The sequence below is a fragment of the Eulemur rufifrons genome, chromosome 8 (assembly GCF_041146395.1).
Source record: "Eulemur rufifrons isolate Redbay chromosome 8, OSU_ERuf_1, whole genome shotgun sequence".
Lineage (NCBI taxonomy): Eukaryota > Metazoa > Chordata > Mammalia > Primates > Lemuridae > Eulemur > Eulemur rufifrons.
Genome location: NC_090990.1, coordinates 110793791 through 110810040, shown reverse-complemented (window position 1 = coordinate 110810040; position 16250 = coordinate 110793791). Strand labels below are relative to the sequence as shown.

General features: G+C 37.4%; 1 protein-coding gene across 4 annotated transcripts in view; it reads left to right on the top strand.

Annotated features, from left to right (window-relative positions):
- Window positions 1-16250, top strand: part of SYCP1 (synaptonemal complex protein 1) — a 101620-nt gene that overhangs the window by 67130 nt on the left and 18240 nt on the right. For 3 of the 4 annotated variants that reach the window (XR_011234522.1, XR_011234521.1, XM_069478937.1), the window contains one exon: window positions 206-280. The exons of the other annotated variant lie outside the window; for it this stretch is intronic. Coding sequence is in view for 1 of the 3 variants with exons in the window: in XM_069478937.1 (XP_069335038.1) it covers window positions 206-280 (75 nt within the window). In the remaining 2 variants the exon portion in view is untranslated. The remainder of the gene's footprint in view (window positions 1-205; window positions 281-16250) is intronic. 4 annotated transcript variants of the gene reach the window in all.

The following is a 16250-nucleotide window of genomic DNA, read 5'->3' as shown; positions in this document are numbered from 1 at the left end:
AGTGTTAAATCTTTCTTTAGAGGAAACAATAAATACTTGTTTAAATGAAGTCTTTAGTTATGTTCAACTGGCAGCCTTTATCTCTCAGTAGACTTTTAAAATACAGTGAATTTATTTCTCTACAAAACTGAATTTGCTTGAAGCAATAATTTACATTTTCATTGTCTTGATAGCATTTATAAACTTCATGTTTCTTTTTCTTTAGGAAATTGAACTATCTAATCTTGAAAATGAACTTTTGTCTATTAAGAAGCAACTTGAAATAGAAAGAGAAGAAAAAGTAGGTTTTGTGGCATTACAGATAAAATGATTGTAATGTTTAGGTGCAACTTTGCATTTTTATAAATATCATATTAGAAAATAATTTGATAAATTTTAGTATCTAGGGGTGAGAAAATATAGTTTTTCCCTGTTAGCTTTTTTCCAGAAGTATTTAGAATATTCTCTCATTTAAATGCTAAACATATGTAAATATAAACATACTTTTAAGAATATGAATGCTTTTAAATACACTATATTTGAGGAATATTATTTCATGTTAAAAATTGTTATATATTTAGCTTTTTTAAAGTTTTTCATCATGTTTCAGGAAAAATGGCTATCTGTATAGTGTTTTTGCAGTTTACAAAGTGAACTGATTCACAATTTAAAATGACAAATACCATTTTTTTGGCTTTCTATATGATAGGCATTGTGTTAAATACCCTACCTACATCTAATTTAATTCTTATGTTACCAAGCAATCAATGGGCTCACTGCCTGATGTGTGTAGAAGTCAACACCATGGCACCAGCTTTTGAAAAAAGAAAGGGTTTATTTTGAGTCTACTGGCAAGGAGACAGAAGACAATGCTCAAATCTGTCTTCCCGAGCTGGGGACTGGGGCAGGTTTTATAGGGAGAATGTAAAGAGGTGTGATCTCATTGGATCTTGCAATGAGGTAATGCTAAGAGGTGTAACCTGACTGGATAATGCCATGGGGTAATGCCAAGACTTAATTTAATTGGATCATGGATCATGCCATGTGGTGTCTACTTCTTAATTCATCCCCGTTCCTTGGTGTGAGCACTTAGGTTCCACCCATGATTGCACGCTTGGTTCATCTGGGCATATTCAGGTTATGTAACTTGGCATCTGAAAAATAACTCACCATTTTATTACACAAAGTTGAACCAGAATGGGCTAGTTCTGCAGTTACAAGACAATGTTATTTATTATTATCTTTATTTTTATAGAGGTTAGTTAATTTATTCAAGATCACACAGAGAGGCCAGGTGCGGTGGCTCACACCTGTAATCCTAGCACTCTGGGAGGCTGAGGCGGGCGGATCGTTTGAGCTCAGGAGTTCGAGACCAGCCTGAGCAAGAGCGAGACCCTGTCTCTACTAAAAATAGAAAGAAATGATCTGGACAGCTAAAAACATATAGAAAAAATTAGCCGGGCATGGTGGCACATGCCTGTAGTCCCAGCTACTAGGAAGGCTGAGGCAGAAGGATTGCTTGAACCCAGGAGTTTGAGGTTGCTGTGAGCTAGGCTGACACCACGGCACTATAGCCTGGGCAACAGAGCGAGACTCTGTCTAAAAAAAAAAAAAAAGATCACACAGAAAGTAGAATGGCTGGAATTCAAATCTAGGTCTATTTTGCATGGCTTCAAAACCTGTTCTCTTAATCACTCTATAATAGCCTACATAACATACATTTTTAATTTCAAGTCTCTGATCATTTGTTTACTTTGTTTCCTGCATTTGTGTCCATCTGTGGAAAATCTCACACATCTTTTTACCTTGCAGATGTGAGCTTACTGTGTATGTGTAATCTCATAGCACTTTGTTCTTACATTAAAGTAGTTATTTCACACCATGTCCCCTATTATAGTGCAAGCTCTTCACGGGCTAGGATTACAACTTATTTTTCTTTGTTTTCTCTATTTGAGTACAGGGCTTTGAAATTTTTATATTTTCAATAAATATCTGTTAAAGGAATGACTAAATTGTTTTCCCTTCACCTGCAGTAGTACCATTCATGGTTATCCTACTGTTTCAGTAGAAGAGGAATTCTTCTATGGCTTAACATGTCATATTAGTAAACCCTCAGCAATCTTTAATTTGTACTCTTTAGCCAATAAACGTGAATAAGACTTGTATCATCTTTAAAAAATCTTAACACATTTACCTGCTCCCTAAACTACTATACTATCTCTGTTCTTTTCTTAAGCATCAAATTTTTAGAAAGCATAACCTATAATACTATCTACTTTTTCAACTTTCATATCCTCACCTATTAGAATTTAACTATTGCTCTAACTACTTTTTAACTTGGATTACATTGAACTCCTTATTGACAAATTTAATGGCTTCTTTTTTATTTGTATATCAAGAATAATTCAGGGTCACTGTTTACATTGTATGTGTTCCTTTGTTATTTATCTATGAATAAATATATTATATATACACATGCACATGCACACATACAAATATGCCTGTATGTAGACATAGTCAAAAACTTTGGCTTGTTGCAGGTTATATCCTTCAAAAAATATATGCTCCGTTTCTTTGGGGTCCCTCCCAAAGGGAGGGTTATGTATTTCCACCTCATTGACTTCAGATTTGGCCAAATGATTTGTTTTAACCAATGGATTGTTAGCAAAAGTGGCATTTTTGAGAGGAAGCTTTAAGAGCTACCACATGGTGCCCCAAGCCTCTCTTTTTCTTTGGCCTGAAGGCTGACATAGAAGTTGCTCCTCCAGCCTGGATTCCTGAAGATAATAAGGAGGAGAGCAGAAACCAACCTGTAATTGATATGTAATGTGAGTGAGAAATACACTTTTGTTGTAATCCACTAAGACTTCGTGTTTGTTACCACAACATAATTTAGTCTAAACTCATTGATATAGGGATCATATTGTATATGCAAATTTATATTGTTTTATAAAAATACATTATATTTATATGTTATAAAAATTAATACAGAAAAGTACAAAAAGAGTAAGTATAGTCCACAAACTCATCCCTCAGAGTTTGCCATTTTTCCATCTCCTATCCAACTTTCCAAATATTCAGAGTGATAATAGTTATAGAGGTCATGTCTTAGGTTTTCCTAGTAATTTCCTAATAATGATAATGTTCTCATTTCTTTCTACTATCTATTTCCTTCTGTTTTTACCTTGCATTGACTTCTATTTCCAGAACAATGTTAAATAATATTGGTTATAGAAGACACACTAGTCTTATTTCTAACTTCATTGGAAATGTTTCTGGTCCTCACTATTACCTGTGATGCTTTTTTTTTTTTTTTTTTTTGGTTTGAAAGGTATTTTTCATCATAAGGAGCCAGTACTTGTCTAGTGTATTAAGAATTTCTGTACTGAATGGATGAAAAATTATATTAAATACCTTTTTTAGCATATACTGAAATTTCCATAAACGCTCAATTTGTGTTTAGTTTTTCTTTTTTAATAGTATGTGTATCATGCTAGGGGTTTTCCTTGGTTTATATTAATTTTATTTTCCAAATATTTTTTAGGTTGATTTTCTCTTGGCCCCACAAAGTCTAAGGAAGAATTTTAACATATTATAGCCACTTGGGGTTGTAGTTTCTATTTTTTGTTTTAAATTTCCACTCTTGTTGTATCATCTATAGTATTGTTACTTTTTGGAATTTTTTTGGCATTTTCTTTGTGCTATAAAATATAGTCAGTGTTTGTAAATGTCTATGAAGATATAAAATGAAGATATATTTATAATCTATAGACTGATTTATCTAGCCAATGATGAATGCCAATTATATGAATTATAATGTTAAATTATACTTTTATACACATTATAAGAATGTAAGTAATACATATAAATGTAAACATTAGGTAAATGTTAACAAAATTCCAGAGCCCACATTCCAGAACAACTTTTATCAATTTTGGCTATATATCACTTCAGATGGCTCCTCTATGAAAAAACAAAAACAAACCCAAACAGACACATTCACATGTATCAAGAGAGATAACGAAAAAGTACCTTTGAAAAAAGGCCATGTTATATTAGTTATTTTAAGCTTAAATATATATAATTATATTTGAATTCATCAGAAAAATAATTTGAAATTGGAATTGCAGAAATTATTAAACTTAAGATAGATTTTTTTTTGCCAAAATATTTGCTCCTGAAAGAGCTTAAATTCTAAGGTGAAGAAAACAGAAAACAGATTATGAAAAACATGAGGAAGGAGGAAAGTTGTAGGTGCCAGCATAGTTTGTTTTAATTAAGCTTTTTATTATATTTTGAAATAATTGTAGATTCATATATAGTTGTAAGAAATAATGCAGAGAGATCCCATATACCCTTTATCAAGTTTCCCCCCATGGTAACATCTTACAAAATGAAGGACAGTATCACAACCAGGATATTGACAATGATACACAGAAGAGTTTCACCTCCGCATAGTATTGCCCTTTTCTAGCCAAACCTCCCTCCCTCTCCTGATCCTGGACTCCTGAAAACCACCAATGTGTTATCCATTTCTAAAATTTTGCCATCTCAAGAATGTGATGTAGATGAAGTCATACATGATGTAATCTTTCATGACTGGCTTTTTTCACTCAACATAATTCCTTGGAGATTTATCCAAGTTGTTGTGTCTATCTATATTTGCTACTTTGTATTGCCAAGTAGTATTCTATGGTATGGGTGTACCACAGTTTAAACATTCACCCAGTGAAGGACATCTGGTTGTTTCCAGGTTTTTTTTTTCTTCTTTTTTTTTAAATTTCAGAATATTACGGGGATCCAAATGTTTTGGTCACATAAATTGCCTTTGCACTGCCCGAGTCAAAGCTACAAGCGTGCCGATCCCCTAGACAGCACGCACCACACCAATTAGGTGTGAATTTACCCATCCTCTCCACTGCCCTCTCACGTGCCCAATCCCAGATAAATGTTACTTCCATATGTGCACGTAAGTATTGATCAATTAGTCCCAATTTAATGATCAGTACGTGTGGTATTTGTTTTTCCATTCTTGTGATACTTCACTTAGAAGAATGGGCTCCAGTTCCATCTAGGTTAATACAAGAGATATTAGTTCATCATTTTTTTATGGCTGAGTAGTATTCCATGGTTTACATATAACACATTTTATTAATCCACTCATGTAATCATGGGCACTTGGGTTGTTTCCACATCTTTACAATTGTGAATTGTGCTGCTATAAACGTTCGAGTGCAGATGTCTTTTTTATAGAATGTCTTTTTTATTTTGGGTAGATACCTAGTAGTGGGATTTCTGGGTCAAATGGTAGTTCAACTTTTAGTTCTTTGAGCTATCTCCATACTATCCATAGAGGTTGTATTGGTTTGCGGTCCTACCAGCAGTGTATTAGTGTTCCTATCTCTCCACATCCACATCAACATTTGTTGTTTTGGGACTTTTTGATAAAAGTCATTCTCACTGAAATTAAGTGATATCTCATTGTGGTTTTTTTTTTTTTAATTTCAGCTTATTATGGGGTAGAAAAGTTTAGGTTATATATATTTCCCATGCCCCCCACCCCCCGAATCAGAGCTTCAAGTGTGTCCATTCCCCAGACAGTGCGCATTGCACCCATTATGTAGGTATACACCTATCCCCTCCCCACCCCCAACATCTGCCCAACATCCAATTGGTGTTATTCCCAAATGTGCATTTAGGTAATGATCAGGGAAACCAATTTTCTGGTGAGTACAGGTGGTGTTTATTTTTCCATTCTTGGCTTACTTCATTTAGTAGAATGGGTTCCAACTCTTTCCAGGAGAACATAAGAGATTCTATATCACCGATATTTCTTATAGCTGAGTAATACTCCATGGTATACATATACCACATTTTACTAACCACTCATGTATTGATGGGCACTTGGGTTGTTTCCACATATTTGCTATTGTGAATTGTGCTGCTATAAACATTCGGTGCAGATGTCTTTGTTATAGAATGTCTTTTGTTCTTTTGGGTAGATGCCCAATAATGGGATTGCTGGATCAAATGATAGGTCTACTTGTATCTGTTTAAGGTATCTCCATATTGCTTTCCACAGGGGTTGCACTAGTTTGCAGTCCCACCAGCAGTGTATGAGTGTTCCTGTGTCGCCGCATCCACGCCAACATGTATTGTTGTGGGACTTTTTGATAAAGGCCATTCTCACTGGAGTTAGGTGATATCTCATTGTAGTTTTGATTGGCATTTCCCTAATGATTAGAGATGTTGATCACTTTTTTATGTTTGCTGGCCATTATTCTGTCTTCTTTTGAAAAGTTTCTGTTCATATCCTTTGCCCATTTATTGATGGGGTTGTTTGATTTTTTCTTGTTGATTTTCTTAAGTTCTATATAGATTCTTGTTATCAGCCCTGTATCGGATATGTAGAAAGCAAATATTTTTCTCCCATTCTGTAGGTTGTCTGTTCACTCTAAGTACAGTTTCCTTGGCTGTGCAGAAGCTTTTTAATTTGATCAGGTCCCATTTGTTTATTTTTGTTGCTGCTGTGATTGCTTTGGGAGTCTTCTTCATAAATTCTTTACCTAGGCCAATGTCTAAAAGAGTCTTCCCAACATTTTCTTACAGAATTCTTAAGGTTTCGCACCTTATGTGTCAGTCTGTTATCCATCGTGAGTTGATTTTGTCAGAGGTGACAGGTGGGGAATCCAGTTTTAATCTTCTGTATGTTGCTATTCAGTTTTCCCAGCACCGTATATTGAATAGGGGTTCTTTTCCTCAGTGTACGTTTTTGTCTGCTTTGTCAAAGATTAGATGGCAATATGAGGATGGTTTATATGTGGATTCTCTGTTCTGTTCCACTGGTCTATTTCTGTTCTTATGCCAGTACTGTGCTGTTTTGGTCACTGTGGCCTTATAGTATAGCTTGAATTCTGGTAAATTTTTTTTTTATTTCAGCATATTATGGGGGTACAAAAGTTTAGGTTATGTATATTGCCCATGCCCCCTACCCCCCCGAGTCAGAGCTTGAAGTGTGTCCATTCCCCAAACAGTGCACATCACACTCATTCTGTAGGTATATACCCATCCCCCCCCACATCTGCCCAACACGCAATTAGTGTTATTGCCAAATGTGCACTTAGGTGATGATCAAGGAAACCAATTTGATGGTGAGTACATGTGGTGCTTATTTTTCCATTCTTGGGATACTTCACTTAGTAGAATGGGTTCCAGCTCTATCCAGGAGAACGTAAGAGATTCTATATCACTGTTATTTCTTATAGCTGAGTAATACTCCATGGTATAGATATACCACAGTTTACTAATCCACTCATGTATTGATGGGCATTTGGGTTGTTTCCACATCTTTGCGATCGTGGAATTCTGGTAAATTGATGCCTCCCAATTTGTTCTTTTTGGCTTAGGATTGCTTTGGCTATACAGGGTCTTCTCTGGTTCAATACAAAGTATAGAATTATTTTTTCTAGATCTGGGAAAAATGATGTTGGTAGTTTAATAGGGATTGCATTGACTCTGTAGACCACTTTGCGTAGTATAGACATTTTAACGATATTGATTCTGCTGATCCATGAGCCATGGTATGGTTTTCCATCTGTTTATATCCTCAGCTATTTCGTTCCCCAGTGTTTTGTAGTTCTCCCTGTAGAGGTATTTCACCTCCTTAGTTAAATATATTGCTAGTTATTTTATTTTCTTTGTTGGTATTATGAAGGATAGTAAGTCTTTGATTTTGTTCCCAGGTTGACTGTTGTTAGCATATATGAATGCTACTGATTTTTGTACATTGATTTTGTAACCTTAGACTTCGCTGAATTTATCTGCCAAAGTCTCTTGGCAGATTCTTTGGGGCTTGATAGATATAAGAATATGTCATCAGCAAAGAGCGATAATTTGGCCCCTTCTGCCCCGATTTGGATATCCTTGATTTCCTTCTCTTGTCTAATTGCTCTGGCTAGGACTTCTAGCACTTTGTTGAATTGAAGTGGTGATAGAGGGCAACTTTGTATGGTTCCTGTTCTAAACAGGAATGCTTTCAATTTTTCCCTGTTCACTATGATGTTGGCTATGGGTTTGTCTTATATGGCTTTTATCATTTTTGTGTAAGTCCCATCTATGCCTATCTTAGTAAGAGTTCTTATCATAAAAGTGTGCTGAATTTTGTCAAATGCTTTTTCTGCATCTATTGAGAAGATCATATCATCTCTGTTTTTACCTATATTTATGTGGTGAGTTACATTTATAGATTTGCATATGTTGAACCATCCCTGCATCTCTGGGATGAAGCCTACTTGGTCCTGATGGATCATTTTTCTGATGAGCAGCTGAATTCAGTTTGCTAGGATTTTATTAAGAATTTTTGCATCTATGTTCATAAGGGATATTGGTCTGTAGTTTTCTTTTTTTGTTGTATGTTTTCCTGGCTTTGGTATCAAGGTGATGGTGGCTTCATAAAATGTGTTGAGGAGCAATCCTTCCTTCTTGATGTTATGGAATAATTTCTACAGGCTAGGAATTAGTTCTTCTTTGTAGGTCTGATAAAATTCAGATGTGAAGCCATTTGGTCTGGGGCTTTTTTTTTGGAAGATTTTTTATTACTGCTTCAATTTTGGTACTTGGTATTGGTCTGTTCAGGAATTCTATTTCCTGCTGATTGAGCCTAGGGAGGCTGTGTGTTCCTAAGAATTTTTCCATGTCCTCCATGTTTTTATGTTTATGGGCATAGAAAGTTTTATAGTATTCAGAGATGATATTTTGTTTTTCCATGGTAAGAGTTGTAATTTTTCCTTTTTCATTCCTGATTGAGCTTATTAGAGTCCTTTCGTTTCTGCTTCTGGTTAATCTAGAGAGAAGCCTATCAATTTTGTTAACCTTTTCAAAGAACCAACTTTTTGTTTCATTGCTCTTCTATATAGTTATTTTGTTATTGATTCATTTAGTTCTCTGATCTTGGTTATTACTTTTCTTTTTCTGGGTGGTATTGACTTGTTCATCCCTTTCCAATTCCTTGAGACAATTCATTAGATTGTTGATTTGTGATCTTTCTGTCTTTTGGATATAGACATTCATGGCCATGAATTTTCCTCTCAGGACTTCTTTGGCTATATCTCACAGATTTTGATAACTTCTGTTCCCTTTATCATTTAGTTAAAAGAATCTTTTGATTTCCATCTTAATATCCTCCTTGACCTGACTATCATTCAGCAGTAGGTTGTTTAGTTTTCATCGCTTTTTGTAGAGGTGAGTCTTTCTGTTGGGCTTGATCTCTAATTTTATGTCACTGTGGTCTGAGAAGATGCATGGTATAATTTTTATTTTGTTTTTTCATTTGTTGAGACACATTTTGTGGCCTAGGATGTGGTCAATCTTAGAGAATGTCCCATGAGCTGATGAGAAGAATGTATATTCAGTGGTTTTGGAGTAGAATGTTTTGTAAATGTCTGTTAGGGCCATTTGTTCTAGGGTTCTGTTTAAGTCCATTGTTTGTTTATTTTCTGCTTGGAGGATCTGTCATGTTATGTCAGAGGGGTGTTGCAGTCCTGGCTATTACGGTGCTGCTATTTAGCATTTTGTTTACATCAAGTAGGATTTGTTCTATGAATCTGGGTGCACCTGTGTTTGTTGCACAAATATTTAGGATTTTTTTTTTTATTATTTCATCTTATTATTATGGGGGATACAGAATTTCAGGTTACATACGTTGCCCATGTACCGCCTTTCCCCCCAAGTCAAAGCTCCAGGCATGTCCGTTCCCCAGACAGTGCGCGTTGCACCTATCATGTAGGTATATATCCCTCCCTTCCCCACCCCCCCCCTTCCCGAGTCAGCACCTTCAAGTGTGACCATTCCCCAAACGGTGCGCAATGCACTCATTATGTAGGCATACACCCATCCCCTCCCCCCATCTCCACCTCAGTCTGATATCTGATTGGTATTGTTCCCAGATGTGTATTTAGGTGATGATCAGGGAAACCAATTTTGGTGAGTACATGTGATGCTTCTTTTTCCATTCTTGGGATACTTCACTTAATATGATGGGCTCCAACTCTCTCGAGGAGAACCATAGAGATGTCGTATCTTCATTATTTCATATAGCTGAGTAATATTCCATGGTATACATATACCACAGCTTACTAATCCAATCATGTATTGATGAGCATTTGGGTTGTTTCCACATCTTTGCTATTGTGAATTGTGCTGCTGTAAACATTCGGGTACAGGTGTCTTTATTACAGAATGACCTTTTTTCCTTTGGGTATATGCCCAATAATGGGATTGCTGGATCAAATGGCAGGTCTACTTGAATCTGTTTAAGATACCTCCATAATGCTTTCCACAAGGGTTGCACTAGTTTGCAGTCCCACCAGCAGTGTATGAGTGTTCCTGTCTCTCCACATCCACGCCAACATGTGTTGTTTTGGGATTTTTTGATAAAGGCCATTCTCACTGGGGTTAAGTGATATCTCATTGTGGTTTTGATTTGCATTTCTCTGATGATTAGGGATGTTGAGCATTTTTTCATACGTTTGTTAGCCATTCTTATATCTTCTTTTGAGAAATTTCTATTCATGTCATTTGCCCACTTTTTGATAGGGTTGTTTGATTTTTTCTTGCTGATTTTCCTGAGTTCTAAATAGATTCTTGTTATCAGTCCTTTATCTGATGTGTAGTATGCGAAATTTTTTTCCCATTCTGTAGGTGGTCTGTTTATTCTTGTGACTGTTTCTTTGGCTGTGCAGAAGCTTTTTAATTTAATCAGGTCCCATTCATTTATTTTTGTTGCTGCTGTGATTGCCTTAGGGGTCTTCTTCATAAATTCTTTGCCTAGGCCAATGTCTGTAAGAGTCTTCCCTACATTTTCTTCTAGAATTCTAATTGTATCACGCCTAAGGTTTAAGTCTGTTATCCACTGTGATTTGATTTTTGTGAGAGGTGAAAGCTGTGGGTTCTGTTTCAGTCTTCTACATGTGGCTGACCAATTCTCCCAGCACCATTTATTGAATAGGGATTCTTGTCCCCAGAGTATATTCTTTCCTGCTTTGTCAAAAATTAGGTGTCTATATGAGGATGGTTCTGTATTAGGATTGTTATGTCTTCTTGTTGAATTGTTCCATTCACCATTATGTAATTACTGTCTTTGTCTTTCTTTACTTCTGTTGATTTAAAGTCTAAGTTATCTGATATGAGAATGGCTACACCATCTTTTTTGGTTTCTTTTGCATGGAATATTGTTTTCCATCCCTTCACCTTGAGTATGAATGAGTCCTTGCTGGTTAGATGTATTTCCTGGAGACAGGAGATATTTGGCTTATATTTTTTTTTATCCATTCAGCCAGCCTGTGTCTCTTCAGCGGAGAGTTCAAGCCATTCACATTTATTGCACTAATTGGTAAGTGGGGTGGATTTCTGTTCATCTTGTTCCATAGAACTTTATTGCTTTGTTTTACCTCTTGAGCCATTGTGATAACTGAACTTTAGCATTTGGATGATTTTACACTAGTGGGTGTCTGTTGTGCTGATCAGTGTATAATGCTGATCTGAGTACTTTCTGCAGGACAGGTCTGGTCTTGACAAATTCCCTCAGTGTTTGCTTGTCAGAGAAAGTCTTTATTTCTTCCTCATATAAGAAACTTAGTTTTGCAGGATACAAAATTCTAGGCTGGCCATTATTCTGTTCAAGAAGACTGAGAATGGTGCCCCAGTCCTTTCTGGCTTGTAAAGTCTCAGTTGAGAAGTCTGCAGTTAGTCTGATGGATTTTACTTTGTAAGTTACCTGATGCTTTCACCTTAGGGCTCCTAGGAGTGCCTCTTTCATGTTTATTTTGGCCAGTCTGATGACTGTGTGTCATGATGTTTGCCTCTTTGCAATGAATCTCCCAGGAATCCTTTGAGCTTCTTGCACCTGAATATCTAGATTTCTGGCAACGCCAGGGAAATTTTCCTCAATTATTCTCTCAAATAGGTTTTCTAACGCTCATGTATTTTCTTCTTGACCCTCAGGCATGCCAATAATTCTTATGTTAGGCCTGTTTACATAATCCCATGTTTTTTGTAGGCTTTGCTCATTCCTCTTATTTCTCTCCTTTCTCTCTTTTACTGTTATGTTTAATTCAGAGGTATTGTCTTCAAGCTCTGAGATTCTTTCTTCTGCATGATCTAACCTATTCTCAAGGCTTTCCACTGTGTTTTGTAATTCCTTGAATGAATTTTTCATTTCCAGAAGTTCTGTTTGATTTTTCTTTAATAATTAAATTTCTTTAGTGAATTTTTCATTTACTTCCTATATTGTTTTTGTGGCTTTGTGTTGGGTTTTTATTTTCTTTTGTATTTCATTGAGCTTCCTTATAATATATGTTTGAAATTCTTTATCTGACATTTCAATATTCTGATTTTGGTTGGTAATACATTGCTAGAGAGCTGGTGTTCCCTTTTAGGGGTGTCCTTTTGCTCTGATTCTTTATACTTCCAGAATTCTTTTGCTGTTTCTTTCTCATCTGGAGCAGCTGTTGCTTCTTACTTTGGAATTTTCTTTTATTTGGGTAATGACATGACCAGTTTCATCTCTTAGCCAGTAGATGGTACTTGTGCATGAGAATCAACCACACCCTCAATGATTGAGTGAGTAAATGCTGTAAAGGGCATGCAAATTGACCTCCCTGTCAGTAAGTGGTGCTTACTGGAAGGAACAAGCTGCAGTGTTGTTTTTGGGTCCTGTGACTATGCTCTAGTCCCTCAGCATAGTCCCTTGAATGCCCCAGGTGGGTGGGGCCCTGGAACTTCCAGGTGAGTCCTTATTCTCCACCACAGCAGAGGCCAGTGGTAGAGTGAGACTGTGTGGGGCTGGGTTGGGTGAGCCTGCCCTCAAGCTCCACAAATGCTAGCAAGGGATCTGTTTCAGCAGGGGTCAAAGGCCCATTTCCTGCCTCTGGGTAGAGTTGCCAGGGAGGGGCTGAGGTAGACCTACTCAACCAGAAAGTCTGCATGTGGAGTTGGGGCTATCTGAGACCCACAATCTGGCAGTCTAGAGCAGGCCTCACTCCTTTCCACCCTCCCTATTCTGCAGTTTTCCTGGGCCTTGGCTGAAAGGCGGGACCTCAAGCTGGCTGAGTTCCCCTACAACTGTGATACAGGATAGGAGGTACCCTGCTAAGGATTATGGCCTGAGATGGGAATATGGCCCCCCTGTGGGAGGAGGCACACCCCATGAGTACATCACAGCTATGACCCACACTGCACTCTACCCCCTGATCTGCTCCTGTGGACACCCACACCTCCCGAGACTAATTCAAAAATACCTCCTCTGTGCCCCCGGGCAATGTGATTGAGACCTGGGGGTATGGGATCTGGCCTGCCAGCCCATTCCCAGGGCCCAGGAGATCAATCCCTGATCATGTCAAGGAGAAGCATGCTTGTCCTGAGCCACTCATGGGGTGCTGAAGCTGGTTCGATGTCCCTCCACCTCTGGGTGTGCCCTACTCTGATGGGGGCCACCAGGCAAGCAGCACCAGGGAGAACTGTCAGGAAGGGAGCTCACAGTCTGAGCACCCCTCAGTCTGCTGCAGGACCCTAAAAGGAAAGGTCTCAGCCCCACTCCCTGTGGAAGCCTCGATGTGGTGGCTCAATTATCTTTCTTGGCAGCTGTGGGTGGAGGAAAGGTAGGGGAGAAAAATAGACTAGGTGGAGGAAAGTCCACACTCTTCTCATTCCTGACCCTCTCTTTGGTAGGCAGTCATCCCAGAATGACTGGGGTCTGGAGTCACACAGATCACCCGGGACCCACTGGACCCCCATGGCTCCTGCAGTCTGGGATGGAGTTGGGAAATGTCTGTGGGGGGATAAAAAAGCCATGTAGAGAAGCAATATAGTGCCGGTTGTCTGGCTGGGGTCTGTGTGGTTGCAGGCTCCCTGAGGGGCTGAGATCCTGGTGCCCTATCCATGTGGAGGTACCAGCTCACAGGTGGCAGCAGTCTCTGGGTTCATGTGGGAAGAAGGTCTGTCTAGCAGCTTGGGATCCCACAGACAGTCCAAGATGTGAGAGAGGAAGAAACTAACCACTCTACCTACCCTTCTCACTGATCTCTAGCCTCTTGGGGATAATCTCCACCAGTGCCTTTCTTCTCCCAGTTCTGCTTTGTAACCTCTTCCTGTAGAGTCTCCTGTAGGTTCTGGCACCCTTCCTTCAGACCCTCATCTGATCTATGTTTGTCTGTCTGTTTTTTCTCTATCATCTAAAACTTCTCCTTACTGAGACACTCTGGTTAGTGGTATCTCTGGTCTGCCATCTTGCTCGAATCTCTGTTTCCAGTTTTGAGTTATTTTGAATAAAGGTACTGTGAACATCTGTGTACAGGTTTTGGTGTGAACATAAGTTTTCATTTCTCTGAATACTTGCCTAGTAGTATAATTGCTAAGTTGTATGATTGTTGTGTTTTAATTTTATAACTGTTTTCTAAAGTGGTGGTACCATTTTATTAATATATTCCCAATGGCAATGTATTAATCTAAGTGATCCAATTTCTCTACATTCTTGCCATCCACAACTTGCTCTTTTTTTATTTTAGTTATTCTGATAAGTTTGTAGTGATATTTTATTGTGGCTTTAATTTGCATTTCTGTGATGTTAAACATCTTTTCAAGTGCTTATTTGTCATCTGCATATCGTATTCTATGAAATGTTTGTTCATATCTTTTACCCATTTTCTAATTAGAGTTTTTTTACCATTGAATTTTGAGAATTCTTTATATATTCTAGTTACTAGTCCTTTGTCAGAGGTCTTAGTCCATTTGTGTTGCTATAACAGATACTTGAGATGGAGTAATTTATAAAGAATAAAAATTTATTTTCTAATAGTTCTGGAGGCTGGGAAGTCCAAGATAAAGGCTCTGGCATCTGGTGAAGGCCTACTTGCTGCATTCTCCAGAGTGAAGGAACTAGAAATTTCTCCCTGAGCACTACTTTAGTTGCATTCCATGTGTTTTGATATGTTGTGTTGTTGTTTTCATTTATTTCTATGTAATTTTAATTTTCTTTTGAGACTTCTTCTTTGACTAATGGATTATTTAGAAGTGTTTTTAAAATTTTCTTGTAATCAGAGATTTTTTTCCTAGTATTTTGTTACTGATTTCTAATTTGATTCCATTATGGTTGGAGAGTACATTCTGTATGATTTTATTGTTTCAAATTAGTTGAGGCTTGTTTTATAGCCCAAGATGTGGTCTGTCTTTTTGAATAATCCATGGGTACTTGAAACAAAAGCATATTATGTTATTATTGGCCAGAGCGTTCTATAGATGTCAATTAGATCCAATTATGACAATCCTCGTTTTTATCTATAAGTCCATTGGCATGAAGAAACTGTTAATAGATGACAGTCTTAACTTCCAATTAAAATAGATTCACTTCATAGGATTATGATAAATCACCTTCTTTACATCTTTTTTAGTTTTGGGGGGCCTTAATCTCTGCCTAGTGATTTTAAGTTTGTTTCTTTACTATCTTGATGTGGAGGGAGAATTTCAGTCTTCCAGTTGGTTCTTCCAACATTAAAATCTCTCACTCCTGTCAGAACCAATATGGGGATTATGCCTCTTACTGAATTTATCTATTCAAACTATATACTCAGGATCTAAACAAATGACCACAAGATAGTTTTATGGTTCCATGGGCTCACCAAGAAGTGGACTCAGATTAAATTCTGTTGATCACCCAACCCTGATATGCTTGCACTCTGACTAATGAGAAGATAATGACATTATGGATCCTCAAAAATTGGTATTAGTCAATGCCCAATTACCCATAAGTCTTAGTATTTTCATCCTTAGTGGATAAAATAGTAAGAAGGACACAGCATGTATTTGTGATATTATTGCAGAAACTTTCCACAAGAGTACCAGGTTTCCTTTTTATTCAGAGGTCTCTAGGCTGGTAAATTTGTCTAGGTCTGAAATTTATTCACAAGGCTGTCATTCTCTACTCTGGTGGCTCAAGTCAATCCTCTATTTGCCAGGACATATTATATGCACATTTTACTTATTCAGATTAAATAGCAACCTTAGTAGTCTGCCCATCTCTTTGGTCTTAGGGAACCCATGGTCATTTAGCTACTATCAAAGATACATGTTTGTGTATAAGCTAATTCATACCTGGAAAATTCATACTGTATACCTAGTACAGAACAGATTGTACTAAGATCTCCAGAACAGCAATGTCAGGATTGTAGAGACTGCATTTGTGGGAGGTGCTTTCTTCCTTCTGTCCTCTAGAAGCCAAG